We start from the raw sequence: 19,028 nt of genomic DNA on the forward strand, positions 1-19,028 counted from the left end.
AGAAGTATTCCAATTTGAATATGCCTTTTTGTTTAACTATTATGCACAACGGTGTTTTTAGTTATTAGATCTTCTGTTAAAAAAAACCTAATGTTCTTTATTTTGAAAAATAAAACATCACTGTATCGATTATCGTTGATAAATGTCTATACGAAAATCGAATACGAAATTAGGGTGCTGATTGCACCACTAATATTTTTTGTTATACTGTATACATCATATTGTTGCTCTTTGATGTGAAACAAGGCCGACTGTATCAATACAGTTGCTCTGTGACAAAGCTGAATACAAAATTGTGTCTCTGTATTTAAATCCCCAAAGTCCTGTTGATTGTAAGTGCTTTTTCCTGTCTTGAAAATGTATTTCCCTGTTGAACACTAAGGAAAACCAATTTTATTATTATCATTTTTATTTTTTAATACAAATTGATTCAGCAATGAAATATTTGGCATACAGATATGGCCATCATGTCTTCATTATACTTATTTCAACAATGCACAGTACTATCTGTGAAAACTGTTATCAATGTATTTAAGCGTGGAAGAATATCAATAATATATTATAGCAAGGCAATTGTTCCAGAATTCCCACCAGGGCCCTAAAGCCAGCTAACCGAGGAAGAGGCAGAAGACAAATATGTCGTCAAGCAAAGCACCTTTATTGCATTCATAGTTGGGCGGAGAAAGATTGAACAAAAAAAAAGAGAGAATCTTGCTCAGCGAAATCCACAGGCTGTAACTTCAACTGGGATAGTCACAACTCTTTTTCCTAATATTGAAAGGGGAGAGTAACCCTGTTAGCCTTAACCAACCAAATCGATTGCCTAAATAAACCTCAACACTATTAGAAAACAAGGTTAAAATCATATAATAACTCAATACCAGCCTCTCCAGTAGCCATGTTATGTTCTTATCATTAAAAGCCCAAGGCGGAAGGCAGATACTACATTATCATTTTTACCTGTTAAATTTGTATTTTTTTTTTATAACAGCATGAGCACAGTACAGAGGAAAATACCAGAAGATCACTTGAAACCTCTGGGGACCCACAGCTTGTAGGGGTTTGGCTACAGAATTCAGAGCTATGAATGCTTATTACAAATACATTTTACAGCTTCAATTTTGAAATAAAAGGATTTATTTCTTCATATATTCCAAAACACAATAACTATGGCATGATTTTTTAAAAGCTTGTGTTAGTATGTTTTGACTAAACTATACTTATATGATTAGCAATCATATCTATGTAATTGTGGTAGAGTGGCTTGCGGCCAAGGAAGACAGCGGAGAAAAATAGCACAAACACAGGACTTGTAGTTCAGTGTTTTCGGCACACTTTTGTAAACACAAAACAAACACAGGAACAAAACAGTTTAAACAAAAAAAACCCTACACACTGAACTCTTCAAAATAAACAAAACAGTACCCAAGCCTAGCTATCACGGTACCTTACTCTGTTCCACTCTGTTTTCTCTGCTCCAAGCACTCACCTACGCAACCCCCAGCAGTGTGGCCAGCAGTAGATTGACAATTAATCATTCAATTTCCTTCTGGCTACATTCCACACTTTTCCAACCATACTGCAATCACTCAATTAAACAATTAAACACAATTTCCATCACCAGACAACCACACACATGTTCACCCATGTGCAGGACCTCTGCTCTGCACACATCCGCCCCCTGCTTTACCACAAATGCATAACCATTTTTTGTAGGTTCTAATTTAATTTAATGGTTAAGTAAAACAGTTTGTATCCAGTTTTTTTGTGGAAAAAATGTATTTAAAAAGTCTTGTTAGATGAGACAGGGGAGATGTTAATATGTATATATTTGTTTCATTGCCCATTGCAATTCAGACAGAAGAATCTCTCCCAAGTTGTTTTTTTCTTATGTTGTTTGAACAATGATTTTGGTTTCCTTAGTGACTTGACAGCTACACTACCACTTTGTTTGCTCTTCTACATATCACTCACTTCTTTGAGTTCTGTATCTCAGTCAGGGAAGCATTTTTTTGGGTCTTTTCAAAGCTAGTACTACCTTAAAATGTCTTGTCCACAATTAGGATTACCTTACTAGACAGATCATTTATAACAGGATAAACCACATGACTGTTTCCTCAGATCAGCTGGTTTAAGTACTATTGTCTACATGTTAAGATTTTGGATATTTAAGATGGATTTTCGTAATGATCTGATTACTTAAATATCTTATCTCATTTTGTCATGCAAGAAATACTACTGAGTTTATGTTTAGCGCTGGCAAATGGAAAGGACAATCAAGAGCCAAAAGCAAAAATATCTGTAAAAAGAAAGCAGGGCCACACTGAACAAACTACAGTGAGTTAGAATGGTAGTAATGCCCTCTGACATTAGGGTCAACATAAAGCCTTGTCACAAGAGGCTAAATAGTTTAACAAAATTAGGGTAGTGGCAGTTTGTTTTTACTTAATGATAAACAGCATACTGTTCAAAAGCCACTGGGCTCTATGTACTAATATTACGTGTTTGTAAATACTGCAAATTCGTAGTCTCCTTCCTTCATAGGATTTTTGCATGCAATGTACTAAACAGCTATTTTTGTGAACCACCGTAATATCACACAAGCTTACCAACAGCATACATTACTGCTCATTATACAGGAGAGATCAGAGTTTGCATCTCATATAAGTCGTGTGAAGGGTGTCTTTTATTGTATAAGAGGTTCTAGCTGCACAAACTATGCAAAATGATATTGCTTATAGACACCCTTATTATAAATCACACACATAAGGATTAGGCAACACAAATATCTTTACAGTGAAAATAATTTTTATTTTCGTTAAATATTACATTCAACCCCCCTTCTCCCCGTTTAATAATGGTTTGGTCCAGGATCGACCGTAACTGACCTGCAGTAGCCGATCTGTTCTGTTTTCAGACTGGTTAAACGTGACGAATGTATTTATTAAAAACAAATGTACATCCTGTAAAGCTTGCACCACTAGCATGTAAGTGTCCTGAAGCGTCGTTAGTTGAAACAGTTGCTCTGATTTGGTGTAGGAAAGGTATTACTAGCATCGCTGTCACAGCAGGGGGGACTTGTTCCTGAAGACTTGCGTGAAGAAATGTATTTATTAATGCTTGAGACTGAGTTCACTCTTGTGTCCAGAAACTGAAATAATGTGCATGTCTTCAACTCCAGCAGCACTTAAAACTTGGCAGCAAGTGGCACGAACACAGTGGTTGGTATATACTGTAGAGAGAGCAGCTTCTACAGAGATTTTTTTCGTCAAACTGGCAATAAAACATTCACCGAGGGGATTCTTCCCATACCAGATGTCATCCGATTTTTTTATTTTTTTATTTTTTTGTGGAATTTGAAAAAGCCTTGGCTGTACAGCTTGAAGCTTGGACACGTACAGCTTAAATCTTTTTACAGGACAGTTTTTGAAATCTGGCTGCGAGTACATTCGTATATCGGTGATATTTTGACCACCGTGGTGATTTTTGGTCTGTAATGCTGATGTTTGGGACATATTCACGGCCAGTGACATTGGTACATAATATGTCCCAATTACTTACCCAAATTAAAACAAAGGTTGAAGTTAGTAACAAGATTTTCCATTTTGCTATGTTTTTATTTAGAGCGTTTTATAGGAATGTTTGGAAATGCTGCTTTCTCATATGTGATTTATAATTATAAATAGATTTGTAATGCCAAAAGTCAAGATTTAGAACTTCCTTCTGGCAAAGAGTGGCATAGTGAACAGAAAGAAACAGTACCCAATGGCACCGACCAAAAAGTAAAGAAAAACTAATTTCCACAAAGACGGGGTAGTTAGTGAAATGGAAAAAAAGCAAGACATATTATTTAACACTTTGCAGTGCCAAAAAGGCTGAAAAAGGCCGCAGTTGTATTTTATTTTATTTATTTATTGTTGTTTAATGTATATATTCTGCAAATGTATTTTACTGTAAAAAACAGCTATAGAGGGCAGGTCTCCAGATCAACATGACATAATACCTTAGTGCAAAAAGAAAAATGCTTTTTGCAATGGTACTACTTATGAACTCTAACAAATTATAAAAAAAGTTTGGCATGAACACTATGTTTTACGGCTAGCAGTAACATTCACAGGAAAACAGATGTTACACTGCCATAAATTACTAAAGTGTATCTCTGTAGTTAATTTGGATCATTAAGTGAAGCTGTCTTGTATAGGCGTTCCATTGTTAGCTTCCTTACATCTGCCACAGCTTTAAGACCACCTGGTGCTTATTATCTTTTTCCCCCAGTTCTGAAAGGAATCTTCCAAAAGAGTTGGCAGTTTCATGAATTTGTTTATGGAACACATCCTGAAGTGTTTAAAACACCTTGCGCTGTTTCTCATTAACATTAACGTATCTGATTTTTATTCATAGCTCTCACTGTGTTACCACATTGTTTTCTTGTTTTTTAGAATACCCCTCTTATTTACTGTTGTCTTATTGTTCCACAGCTTTGGACAACTCTTAGCATTTCTTGATAAGCTAACACCTATGAAAAGAGTTTATCATTGCTATGGTTTATCACTTGTATATTCTCTACAGTGTGGAATGTGAAATTGGTCATTCCATTTATTGGCTTAATCACAGTGCAAATAAACAACTGTTGCAGCCAAAATTTAAGGATTCAGATTTCACAAAGTATAGCAATCCGTAGGCAGGGCTGTAGCTGGATTGATGTGGGAACGTGGTTTGGAGGAGGCTGACCTAAGGAATGACTTGGCATAGGTTTCCCTCTCCTGACAGATGTCAACAACAGGGCTTTCCTAGCTCAGGACCTTGAACCTATTAAACTCCCTGACAGTGAACTGGAAACACAGATTAACATAACATTTAAATAATAATAATAATAATAATAATAATAATAATAATAATAATAATAATAATAATAATTTGGATTCCTGTCTCACATTAGATGCTGATTATTGAATTGGTCAAATTGAATTGAAGCAGCTTTTTGAATAATTAATGATTCCTTGTCTTTTCCATACTAAAAAGATACACTGTTAGAGATAACTGTTTTCATAATTATCTGGTATTTGAATCTGCCTCTGTTATTATGAACTGAATAGACCCCTTTGTCTTGAAAAGCTGTATATAAATATTTTCTTTTTAGCTTTTGCATTAAATCCAGAGAGTACTCTCCCAGCTATTATTCCCCTGGCGACAGGGCGACAGTGGATGCTGCCATGTGTGTGTCACACTTTACAGTTTTACGTATACTTGTATCTTGAGAAGCACTTATCAAATTAGAATAAGTAGGGATGACTGTTTCAATCCCTGAGAATTGCCTCAGTATTTCCTGCTTCTCTTGATGGCTCCTTTGAAGACCTGCATGGAAGGATTTCAAGTTATACTTAAATCTTACAAGGCAAATGCAGTATTATTATTTATTTATTTATTTATTTATTTATTTATTTATTTACTTATTTATTAGCAGGTGCCCTTATCCAGGGTGACTTACAGTTGTTACCAAGTATCACATTACAAAGTATCACGTTACAGATAATAGCAGTTATAGAATACAATAATATCAGTAGTAAGTAAGAGCAAGTTAAAATGAGAGAGTACAAATTACAGTAAATAATGACAGTATTCCTTAGAATTTAAGATGCAGCCCAAATTTACCACCTTCAATTTGAGGAAAAAATAAAAAATCAAATAAATATGCATTTACAAAGATACAACCTCAATTACGCTGTTGTATCATACAAAACTGACACGAAACAGTGTTGCTGTAGATTAACCACAGAGCTTGTTTATCGTGCTGCGTACTGTATAATACTTAAGATGGTGTCTCTGTCATACACATGCCACCACTCACTTACGGCATCTCACATCCTGGCAACAGCAAGCACGACACAACACTCCATGGCATCAGGCAACATGTAACCCAGCAACCACAACAGCACTGAACATTGCTTGGCATGTCCAAAAATATGGTGGTCTGATCAGCATTTCTGATCTGTCCAAGCTGGTACTGTTAGAAATGCTGAAATTTCTCTTGGAATTCCTCAGGAAGCTTGGTTTGTCTTTTCTCAGCAGTGTCATCTTGCTGCTTGTCTGTTTTGGCAGACGCCTTTATTGTCTTTTCTCAGCAGTCAGTCACGTGTACTCAGGTAGTCACGTCTTTTGTTTTGCCAATTTCAGTACACTTATCACTATACTGTACTTGAATTTAAGATGCAGGGAATTTTGGAGAAGCAAAAAATGGTTAAAAAAGCATGTCTTAAATTCGAAGGAATACGGTACATTTGAGAGTGATTATGACTAAGAGCAGTTAAACTTACAAATATTTGGTTATAAGAGTACATTCCATTAACAGCAAGTAATAAGTACAAGAAGTGGATAAGCACGATCTCAGATAAGAACAATTACCAAAAGAAATGTGAATACGGTTACCTTTAAGAGGAAAATCAAGTACAAGATACAGAAAGTATAATTATGTTTGAGAACAGTAGTTGAATACAGCAAAGTGCAAGTACAAGATGATGCAAGTACTGATACAGTTGGGTGCCATATAGTCCAGTATTTTCGAGAGTTTACAGAAATGTACAGATATGTCTGAACAGGTGTGTCTTGAGTAGGCGCCGGTAGGTGGTCAGGGACTGAGCACTCCTGATATCCGTGGGTAGGTCATTCCACCAAGGGTGGAAAAGGAGCGGGATCTGGAGGCGGGGGAGTGGGGTGGGGGGTACAGCTAATCTGCTGATGGCAGAGGGGGCGAGAGGGGGTGTCGAGACAGCGATAGGTAAGTACAAGAGTTTTGAATTGGATGCGAATGGCGATAGGAAGCCAGTGGAGGGAGCAGAGCAGTGGAGGGAATGGAAAAGACAAGGCAAGCAGCAGTTTTGGATGTGCTGGAGTGGACGGATAGTGGAAGCAGGGATGCCAGCCAGGAGGGAGTTGCAGTAGTCAAGGCAGGACAGTACCAGGGACTGGACCAGGAGCTCTGTGTAATAGTCAATGAGGAAGGGATGAATTCTGTGTATGTTGCTGAGGAAGAAGCAACAGGAGTGTGCCAGAGATGTGCTGAGATAGGAGAGGGAGGGGTCAATGGTGACACAGAGGTTCTCGGTGGATAAGGAGGGAGAAGGGGTGGTGGATTCAAGAGGAATAGAGATAGAGAGATCAGTAATAGAGGAAGAGGAGGGAAGAAGAGGAGGTCTGATTTGGAGGTTGAGTTTAAGATGATGCGAGTGCATCCAGGAAGAGATGGCCGAGAGACCGGTAGAGATACGGGAGGAGATGTGGGCGTTAGAGGGGGGAAAGGTGAGGAAGATCTAGGCATCATCAGCATAGAGATGATATGAGAAGCTGTGGAAGATGAGGGCATCCAAGGAGCAAGTGTAGAGAGAAAATAGGACTGCAGACTAGACCAGCCAAAGTGCCTTTATTTATTAAGCACCAACACCATCTAGTGCAAAGCAGTGTATCGCCAGAAAAGCAAATGGAAATTTGGCAGATAACTAGGTGACATTGGCATTGACTTCTATTAAGACACTGTGGGTTATCTAGCCTAATAAAAACAGCACAGTATTTGAGTATTCACAATAAGAACCACTCAAAATGAAGCTACTAAGCTTTTGGGTTTATGCAGACTGTAATTATGTTACATGTGCAGATCTAGAACTATTATAATCATGGTGTGATGTTAAAGATATATATATATATATATATATATATATATATATATATATGATATTATACCTTGTTTCTATAGACAAGCCAACTCGAGTATACACCCTAATTGCCCCCCCTCCCCCAATGCTGCGTTTCTATGTTTTTGTAAAACTCGAGTTGGCCTCCAATTCTGGCGCGTACCCGAGTTCTTTGGTACCATTTCACTATGAAGAAAATATGTCACTAATCATGGAATCCCGGGTCTTAGCAACAATCTCTATGAAAGCCAGTGTCAGTTGCAAATTATGGTTAGAAAAAACAAAATAATAGCTTACCTGTAATTTAACTCTGTAAAAAAAAATGATTTAACATGACAGCACATTATGTACGGAAGCGTCCTAGTGCCAATGAAAAAAAAAATTGAACAAAAAAATCTCCTAGCTAGGAGAAAAAAAAGTCATAGCTAGGAGATAAAAGTCCTACATAGGACTTTTTATCTCCTAGCTAGGGGGAAAAAAAGTCATAGCTAGGAGATAAAAAGTCCTACGTAGGACTTTTTTTCTCCTAGCTAGGAGATAAAAAGTCCTACGTAGGACTTTTTTTCTCCTAGCTAAGAGATAAAAAGTCCTAGCTAGGAGATAAAAAGTCCTAGCTAGGAGATTTTTTTTTTCATTTTTTTTTTTTCATTGGCACTAGGACGCTTCCGTAATTATGCAACGTGGAATCATGATGAAACGTTATCACTGATTACTGTTTGGGGAGATCGGGTCATTCAAAGTCAGCTTCAAGGATCTTTTCGAAATGAAAAAGTGTTTCTAAGTATAACAATGTTACAATGTCAATAACAATGATAGAGTAATCTGGTTACCTGGTTACTATCTGGCCACCTCTCGCGATAACATGAGTGAGACTTGTCCAGCTCACGTAATAACTCGAGAAACTCAGGAAACCCTGGAACCGCAATTTTTTTAACCAACTCATGTTGCGCCTCAACTCGAATTTTGGAAAATTCAGGCTAACCCAGGAGCACTTGAGTGCACTCGAGTTGGCTTGACTATGGAAACAAGGTAATAGAGCTTAATTTTTCTGCACTACTTCTATCAGCTTGTAGAAACTGGGTTAATCTTGCAGAGGATTTCCTAAAGAAGTTACATCACCCCCTCTTCAAAGCCAACAGACAATTAAATATTCCAAAAGTCTTTTCCAGTTGGTGAAACGGTTTATATTCCAAACTGTGGTCTGCTTTCCTGAGTGGTTTAAAAATTGCACATCAGATCTGTTTTAGATTATGTTCTGGTCAAAGAGATGTATTAAAACACAATTTAAACTAAAACAGGCCTTTCCAACATAATATCCCTCTAATGTGCAGGAATTATAAAGCTTTTGCTTATAGTGTTTGAAGTTTAAATTGGAAACTTTTTAATCCAGTTTAGGATTTGATAAATAGTCTATGTTTCAAGTGGCCTACATGAAATATACACAGCCTGGCCACTTGTTATTCGAAGCTGTCTACCAAGTTAGATACAGCAATACCATGGTGTCGGGCTTGCTCTCCTGGTTACCCTGTGTCCCTCTACAAGGCCAAACAAATGCAGTGGTTTACTAAATCATTGCTGCAGATCAATTGACATTTTAGTCTGAATGAACATCACTCGAGGCACCATCCAGCACCTTGTGGAGTCTATTTCACATCATGGCAAGGCTGTGATCAGGACAAATGGTGGCCCAACCTGATAATAGTACTTATAAACTGGCCAGACAGTGTATAAATAAAATATATAAGGTGGCAAGGACAGCTATCAATGTTGTGGCTTTGGAAAAAAAAAAGAAAAGATTACCTTGCTTTGGTCCTTGTAACATGAAATGTTTTTTCTTTGTATTTGGTCAATCACTAATGGAGTACATGTGGGTTGACTCAGTATTTTTAGCTACAGGCTGGACCTGTGATGTCAGCCAAGGCAGAGGGTGTTTAGGAAAGGATTGTGACAGATTGAATTAGCTCCTACTGGTAACACTTTATTATTATTATTATTATTATTTATTTCTTAGCAAACACCCTTATTCAGGGCGACTTACAATTGTTACAAGATATCACACTATTTTTACATACAATTACATTATTTTTTACACATTATTTTTACATACAATTATCCATTGAACCCACGACCCTCCGGTCAAGAGTCCAGAGCCCTAACCACTACGCATGATGTCTATTTTCAAAGTGATTATGATTAATTGTGTATGCTGTTATACAGTGAATTCTAGATAGTGTTTTAATTTAAATAAACACTTACCATACAGTACTTTTCTTATAAAGGACAGTGACACAAGAGGGCACACTGTTGTATTTGAAAAATAAGTCATTTATAGTATGGAATGCAAAGTTATTGACGATAAGTTCTTGACGATGAACACCACATGGTCTTTGGCTAATTATGAAATTGCTGATTGGAGATCTTGGCAGTAGAGATATCAAAGTGAGTATTGTTTAAGAGGCTAATTAGAGCCTGGTTAGATTTTGTAAGCTGTGCTACATAGGTTCTAAGCTTTGCAACAATCTGTTTTGTAGTTTGTAAACATATGTAATTACTTTAGGATATCATTTATACCAATCATTTCTTTCTTTCAGTGGGAACAGAAAACAAAACATTAAAGGTTGTATTTCTTAATTATGTAAAACAAGGCCCTAATTTGTCTTAAATTAATACCAAGTATGAACAAAGAAATCTTACAATTGAATACATTTACTTCAAAGTGCACTATTAGACAGTGAGTCGGCCAATTTAATGTTTCTGTAAGCATTTGGTTAGGAAATCTGTATTTGATGAAGCATTTCATTTTCAGCAAAGAAGTCATGGTAACCATTACTATAAGGGTACAGGGTCTATTTTAGTAATATCTTTGAAAGTTACTTACCCATATTTTTTACCATTAGTAAAAAAAAAATGGCAATAGTATGTTTGAAAGTACTGACAACCTCTCTTATCCTTATTAAAAATTGTATAACTCTATGACTCATTGTGGTAGTGAGTTATATCTTTTGCCAGTCTTCTCAACAGATAAAATGCTATTTCCATTTCAGTTACTTTGCACTTGAAGACTGTATTCTTTTCCTCGCGCTCTTCAACTCGATCAGCAATGATCTATTGGATTCAGAACTGGATATACTGGCCAAGAACCCTAATGTTTCCACCACATATTTAAAGGGGAATACTCATTCAAATTGGATTTATTTCCCCTGAATTGTGCTCCCCTGATGATTTATGCACGTTTTCAGTTTGACCCTTATGTCCTGGCTCGCTGGCATGTGTACTGAACCCTGTGCTTCCCTTTCCCATAATCCTACTGGAAAATGCTGTTGCAATGCGGTTGAGAGTTACCTCTAAATCGGTGCATAATACAATCTATCCTAAACCAGGACCGGTCAAAGTCCGAATTCGAGAGAGATGTTAAACTAGACAAAACGCGACTGTTTGAGGTCCATTTCAGAGCCCCTACAGTTATGAGAGTTGAATACATTCCAAAATCTGTTTTGGGTCTTGAGGCCAACAGATTTCATGAGAAGAGGCCTTGGTACGATGAAACAAGATGTGATCACAGTTCAAGCATCTACACAAGTTTTTAGGAACAAAAGAATAATCTTGCTACTGACTTTTCAGTGGAGTCGTTCAGGTTTCTATCTCACTGTAACAGCATCTTGCGTGTAACGTGAGATCCCAGCTGCTCCACATGTCAGGGACCTGCAGCACAGCAGTCAGAACATGTGGATAGCTATAGCAATTTTATTTGCAATTGCAAACACATACATTGTACATTTATATCCCTAATGAGACTTTTAGACGTAGGTTTAATAGTGTTGCGCCTGTCGCAATAGTCGCAAACGAGTCAGAAGTCTTGGATGAAATTATTATTATTATTAGTTTATTTAGCAGACACCTTTATCCAAGGTAACTTACAGAGACTAGGGTGTGTGAACTATGCATCAGCTGCAGAGTCTCTTACAGCGTCTCACCTGAAAGACAGAGCACAAGGAGGTTAAGTGACTTGATCAGGGTCACACAGTGACTCAGTGAGTGAGCCGGGATTTGAACCGGGGACCTCCTGGTTACAATCCCTTTTCTTTAACCAATGGACCACACAGCCTTCTAGACAAGCACAACGCTATTTGCGACTTTTTAGGGAATGCTTTGCGGCAGCAGTTTTTCTTTGCGGTTCAACCTCAGATTAATATGTAATTATGGACGTTCCTGCATAAATTCTCAAAAAGGGGGTGGAGATAGTGCAAATATAATAACAAGATGTATGAAAGCTGCAGGCAATAGCGACACTTACAATTGCATCAATTTGTTAAGAACTTTTGAAAACATGTTTTAAACAGTCGCAATTGTTGCTGGCAGTTCCCAGTCCACTTTTTCTTGTGCGTTTCAAGTTGTGCTCAATGCATTTTTGAGACGAACAGCCAAATACCTGTTTTTCCTAAAAGCAGGGTGTACTTATAAACCTTGAAAACAAATTTCTATGACACTTCTGGTTTCCACAACGTGTTGGGAGCAATAGACTGCACATATGTGGCGCTAACCCCTCCAGCTCATTCTGAACATCTGTATAGGAATAGGAAACACACATATTCTATTAATGTGCAGATGGTTTGTAATTGTGCACAATTTAGCACTGCACCCCTGACTAACTTAAATATAAACTGACAGTATAAATTTGGCTTAGGCTAATAATGATAATACGAATTAGAGGTATAATGCAAAATTTGTTGCCGGTCCTTTTGAAATTTGTATTAACGAGAATTGACTGTCCTCCTCTAAGTATCATAACTTGTCAATGCGGCACCATGATCTATTTTGTGTTAATTTTCTAGGCTTACAAGTTAATAATAATAATAATAATAATAATAATAATAATAATAATAATAATAATAATAATAATAATAATAAATTTCAAATAATCTTTTATTCGCCAATGTGTACAATGCAGCAGCATGATTTGCATTAGGCTAAAGTAAAAAGAAAGTATGCTAGGTGTTCATTTGATTTTACTACTGTACTGTATACTGTATAGATTTATATTTTTGTTAATAATGTAATGTGTAGCCTACTCAAAACACATTAGTGTAATATCAGTGCAGTGATGATTTATACATTTAAAATACATTGAGCACTATAAATGTATGTGTGTACATTTTTATTGTATTTTTTTAAACCCGACACCTCCTAATGTCAGACAGACATACCCGGTTTAGCGAGGGGCTACTGTATGATTATGAAAAGCTTTTCTATAGAAACGATTTTTTATTTGGGGGTGAAGATATATATATATATATATATATATATATATATATATATATATATATATATATATATATATATATATGTGTGTGTTATTTTGATTCTTGCACACCTGGAATGTACAGTCGGCACAACCTAATCAGGATACTGATAATTGGGATTGCTGCTTAAATGGGCGGTTCTTCCTAATACTATTTATGTTGTTTAATTGAGACATCACTTCTTTTATTTGGGATACAGTATTTTCAAATGATGAATGGAGATCGCCTTTCAGAGCAAGACAGGTTGCGTAGCACAGTCCAGTGAGTACGTGATTATACTGTGACTTGCGTAAACCACGTTGAACTCTTTAAGAATGAGGAGTCTCCTGTGGTTTCTCAGGTTGCTGTTGCAAATAAAGTTGGTGTGTCAACATCACAGGTGTGATTTATTTTTGTTTAGGAATAGAAAAAACATTGACTCATATTTGTATTTATATGTATTTAATATTTAACCATAATGTGATGTAATTTCATTCTTTTTTCTTTTCATTAAGAATCAAAAAAGTATGACTAAGGTCATATCAACTGCCTCTCGTTTAATTGGGACAGCCGCTTATTCTTTCTCCCGAGGCATCCCGATAAAGTGGTGCCGACTGCATAGACGTTATCCTTCGGACCCCTTTGCTGCAGCAAACCACAACTCAGCTCCAGCTATGTATTTGAACAATCTCGCCCGACTCTCGCAATAGAGATCTTGCTAAATTAAATTAGTATATTGCGACTCTTTTCATTAACATATTTTCTCTTAGTACATACAACAAAATGTACACTTTGCGAATTGTCGCAACGAAAATGCAAATTGCGATATGTTTGCACGTTGCCACTTATTTATCACTCAGCAAAATGACTCACTAGATTTACAAGCAGTGCTCTTAAATGTTCCATTTTCCAGTAAGTCTTATTCTCAGTGAAACTATTAGGGGTCTTCTGGAGAGAGTATATCAAAGACATATTTAATTGTCCATAAAATACAATGCAGTATGTGCAATGTAACACCATTTATTTATGCAATACAGAATAAAATAATTCCAGATGCTTTAAAAGGTGTTCGTCATAAAAATGGGAATGAAAACTAACCATCTTGGTTTACATACAATCTGAACATTGCTGGACTTTCCACACTACTATATCCAAGGCCTATAAAAAGCAGTCACTTTTTTGGCAGGAAGGAACCAGTTCCATAGTTTATATATTTTTTTTATGGATTACGTGTCCCTTTTTTACAGGGGATCCCTGGAAGTCCAGGAAATGAGGGCCCCATGGGGGTTAAGGTGAGTATAAAGTTGTGTTTTATTAAGTATTTATTGCTTAAACGCCATGCCATCTCTGTAATTTGTAAGTTAGCTATTGAAATATATATTCTGGTACTTACAAGAAAATAGGTTATACTTTTTTTTTTTTTTTTTTTAACGTAAAGCCTACTCTGTTTCTATTGTTTATTGGACATAGTTTAGAATGTAAGCAACTTAATTATAACACAATAGACAGTTTACTTTTGGTAGATGCAATTTACTATAGCCAGAATGCTGAATTGTTCAGTACATATTATTTGTTAATGTGCAAAAATGTGTATTTTTATGAAAAGCCTTATATTTATGAACACCATATTAACTGAGAACTGTTTCAAAATACAGGGTGATACAGGGTTACAAGGTGAAAGGGGGCCAAAGGGTTCCACTGGAATTTCTGTGAGTCTGAGTTTCTTATTTTTAATACTTTCTATATTTAGTCGTCAATATGTCTCATTTTTAATATTGCAGCGAGTCGGAGGGTACACTCGTGGCAGCATTGTCTACTGGACTTTCCAGGAGATGACACTGCCAGCCCTGTACATAGTTGCCGCAAGGGACTGTGGGAATTGGGAAAATGATTGTTGTATTTCACTCTGGGTCACCCTTTATGTGTTCCCTAGTGTTTGTCTGCGTGTTGTGCGAGAGTTTGGTGGCTGTTTATGTGTGTGTGTGTGTGGATGTCGTCACCGTGACAGAGTGTGAAAGTCTGTGTAGTTGCTGTTTTTTGTTAGCAACATTGCTTTCAAGGGGTAGGGCCTTCATCAGAGGCTCTGGCCTGATTGTAAGGCTGGGCATTGCTGCCTAATAAAAGAGCGAATTTCCGTGATCTACATGCCTTGGCTGTGGTTTATAGACCCAGTAGGTGGCGTCTTTTTTCAAGATTGCTGAATATGTTTTATTCTTACTGTACTAGTGATGGCAGTGGGAAACATATTGGATAGGCCTAGAAAAAAAGGTTAGCCAAGAGGTAGGAAAATAAATAATTAAAAATGTTACTCGGAATCATTTAAGCAGCAATATAACAGAAAAATAAACAGCTCCTACTTAAGTATACTTAATTGATAAATACAGTGTATATCATGGGTACAAGTATTTGATAAGTGTTTCCGTCTCCTTGTTTTAAGGTGGTGTTTTATTTTTTATTTATTTAAAAAGTCAATCATACGACCCGGTGACAAGCTGCTGTCACAATACAGTCAATGTACCGTTTGTGACATTTGGTTATCCAGATTGTAGAAAGTCGAGTCAGCTTATGATACCAAGTTTTGGAATTACAATTTAAGTGAATGGAAGAAAGTTTCTTTATGTCATCTAACATAAAATAAACAGTCAATGCATGACTACAATGTGAGATATTATAAATCTGCCCTTATTCCTCAAGAGAATTCCACTAATTGATCAGCATCTGAACATGAATTATGGGTCACATTTTATATTATCTGGCAACAATTACCAGTTGTAATTACGCAAATTAATGAGGTAAATCATAACGATTCTGTTACACAGTAATAACTGGTAATATGAATTATGTTAAGGCTAGGATTGAGACAAAAGGTTAGGGAAAATAAAATGAAATCATACAAAATGTCTTTTACCAATGGTACCAAATTAGATGATGGCATTTCCATCATAGAATTATTTTATGAATAAAATATCTCTGTGAGGTGTATCTCTTCTCTCATTTACAAAAAGTTTTAAAATGTGATTGCTCTTATTGTCACTGAATAATCCATGCTATGTTTCTTTAGGGAGAGATGGGGTTACCTGGCTTGCCTGGTTCACCTGGAATTCCTGGATTTAAGGTAAAGAGCTATACTATTTATAGTCATTTTATCTCATATATTTTTTCAAAATGATTATTATTATTATTGATTAGTTATTTGGTTATTCAACACATAACTGATTATGACAGTCTATTAGAGTAATAGTGATAATTTCTGGAAAGGTAGCAATTAATGAGCAAACGTGTTAATAAAGGTTTGGGTATCTTGATACATTGTAATTGGACTATAGTCTTAGTGCTTACTAACCAAGCTAAACCAAAACATAGCCTCAATACGCTGTGCTTAGTCAGTCAGAATGTAGCCTTCTTACTGCTATGTTTGTCAACAACCACCTTTTGGAACTAGTGTACCACTGCATGTGCTGGGCTACACTCAAGGCACACTATACACTAGTTAAATGGTGGACATGCATGTTTTCATAAGCTCATAAATTACCACATGGGGGAGGTCACAGAAGTAGTCAAGCAGGAATAAAATAGGTTGCTTTTATACTGTTAGCGCTATATAGGGAATACATGTAGACCTGACTGAATCACCATTAATTAGGGGTGTGCCGAGTACTGATAATAAACAGGTATCTGTAACGGGTATGTTTGTTTTTTTGTGTGTGTCATATAGTGCAATGTTTTTAATACGAGTAATGCACCTCTGTACACCCCTAGTATCAACCTTTTTAAATAACTACAAATGCTGGAGTTATAAAACAGCATGTTCACTGGTCTACTGTGAATTATCACAGTTATGGCCACATAATTACTATGGAATGGAATCTTAAGGTTTTTGGATATTACCAATCAAAAGTACCCAACTGTAATCCAACTGAGTATGCCTAGCCTCTCATTAGAAAGTACACTCCAAAGACGAAGCCAAGCAAGAAATAAGTGTTTTAGGTTAATACTAATAGCTTGGAACAGTGTTAAATTAATTATACAGCTGGAAATGATTCCGAATAAGCTTGAAATTGTGCTGAAATATACTGAAAGATGCTGGAAAGACCACATTGTCATAACCAGATGTATTGTTCATTTTGGGCACAGTTGTACACCATATTCCATTTTGTAGTATATAGATATTTCAATTTTTTAAATACTTTTTGCTTGATAATTCTACAGGGCAGTAAAGGTGGGACTGGATTGCCAGGCATGCCTGGACTTCAGGGAATACAGGTAGGCTGTTGCTGTTTTAATACTGTAGCAACATGATGATAAATATAATCTTATAAAGGACTTGGAATAAAAATGTTCTTTTTTAATATTTTTTTTCCAAACATTGGTGGTTTATATTCTACAGCCAAAGCCATTTTTTTTTTAAGTTTGTCTCTGGTGGGTTACTGGAGTTAACCAAAAATTGTAATAAAATGTAAATTATACACAATGTTCAGTACCACATTGCATGCGAGGTTCAGCAATATGGTGCATGTGTTTAGTGTAAGTTTGTTTTGTGGTAACTTTAAAATGTTACTTTTCAAAAAAAAAATCAGTATGGCAAACCAGTTATTTAATGAAGAATGCAGGTAAATAGAAGGGTCACTAGGATCACTGACACAGCTGCCAACATAGATTAGTAAAGAAGTTTGGGTGCATGAAAAAACTCCATGCTGACTTACATTCAGCTCCCAGAACACATACACACGTCTGATTTAGATGAGGATCGGTTTTCATAGAGTGCCATATAATACACTCATAATACAGGCTGTAGATGAAGGCAGTCCAGACAAAGCTAGCTGGGTGACGAGAAACACTAAAAAGAGGAGAGCAAATTACCTCACGAATAGTACCATTATATTAAAACGCCTCCAGACATAGCATACATTTGTATACCTGTTTTTCTAATTACTGTGCTTCCTAGAATATGAACTGTAATGGAGTACATACATTTTTTTTGTCACTCATCACAAAAGGATGCAGTGTTGCTTTAAATAGCACACACTTTTAGGGATCATTCAGTTATTTACTAAATCAGTTATTTTTCTACATATAATACGTTTCAGTACTGTTCCAAATAAAATATTTTATTCCCTAGATATTGTATATAAATATGCTTGTAAACAACATTAAATTTAATTTGCAACATGTTGTTATTAACTAGGGAAAGCCAGGTGAACCAGGAATGGCAGGTGAACAAGGGCATCCAGGTTTGCCTGGGATTAAAGGACACAAGGTATTTATGTGCTTATAATACAATATCCCTGTCTTTTAAAATGTTAGTGTTAAGATTTAATAAACTGTTTCCATTTCCATGAAGATCAAACAACAATACATGACAGAAGAGAAATCCATGCATAAGATATATTCAGCTGTTTACAATGTTTTCAAAATGTACATGCATATGCAGTCTACAGTTCAAAACTGAGTTGATGCAGCAGTAATTGGTACTGTGGTTTTGCAACAAGTGACCCAGCGACCAAGCTCTAAGTTTACTAGATATTACTTTTAACTGTGGTAGTCTTAAATTCCCAATATATAGCTCTGAATGAGATATTCAGTTTTGAATAATATAATGCAAAACAACTGATCAACAAGAACCGTTCTGTACACAGTATATCCATACATGCATGCATTCACTTCATGAACGTATTGATTTAAAATCAACCAATGCATTAATCTGTATTACTTATAGCTGTTAGCGAAGCATGAATCTAAATATTGCCAGACTCACGCCTCAGTCAGATTTCGGCACTGTATATAAAAAAAAGAAACCTTATACAGTAGTCCAATATATTATCATAGTGTAGACTCATACATCAAATAACATACTGCAGTATGTTGCTGCAAAATCACATATTAATATAGTTATAAACTAAAATCAGTCTTCGAAAAACAACAAAGAAATAAGCAGATATAGCCTGACAAAATGAACAAATGTGCCCAGTATTATTCACTGCAAAGAAATGCATATGACTCAAATGTAATAAAAAAAAGCGTTTGTAGTTCAAAGACAACTAGACAGATACAATTAAAGACAAGG

At 36.1% G+C, this 19,028-nt stretch overlaps 1 protein-coding gene across 1 annotated transcript in view; it reads left to right on the top strand.

The window, feature by feature from the left end:
* Positions 1–19,028, top strand: part of LOC117410412 (collagen alpha-1(XXI) chain) — an 86,351-nt gene that overhangs the window by 52,011 nt on the left and 15,312 nt on the right. The window contains exons 17-21 of the mRNA XM_059025029.1: positions 14,212–14,256; positions 14,620–14,673; positions 16,026–16,079; positions 17,174–17,227; positions 18,150–18,221. Coding sequence (XP_058881012.1) covers positions 14,212–14,256; positions 14,620–14,673; positions 16,026–16,079; positions 17,174–17,227; positions 18,150–18,221 — 279 coding nt within the window. The remainder of the gene's footprint in view (positions 1–14,211; positions 14,257–14,619; positions 14,674–16,025; positions 16,080–17,173; positions 17,228–18,149; positions 18,222–19,028) is intronic.

The sequence above is a fragment of the Acipenser ruthenus genome, chromosome 6 (assembly GCF_902713425.1).
Source record: "Acipenser ruthenus chromosome 6, fAciRut3.2 maternal haplotype, whole genome shotgun sequence".
Classification (NCBI taxonomy): domain Eukaryota; kingdom Metazoa; phylum Chordata; class Actinopteri; order Acipenseriformes; family Acipenseridae; genus Acipenser; species Acipenser ruthenus.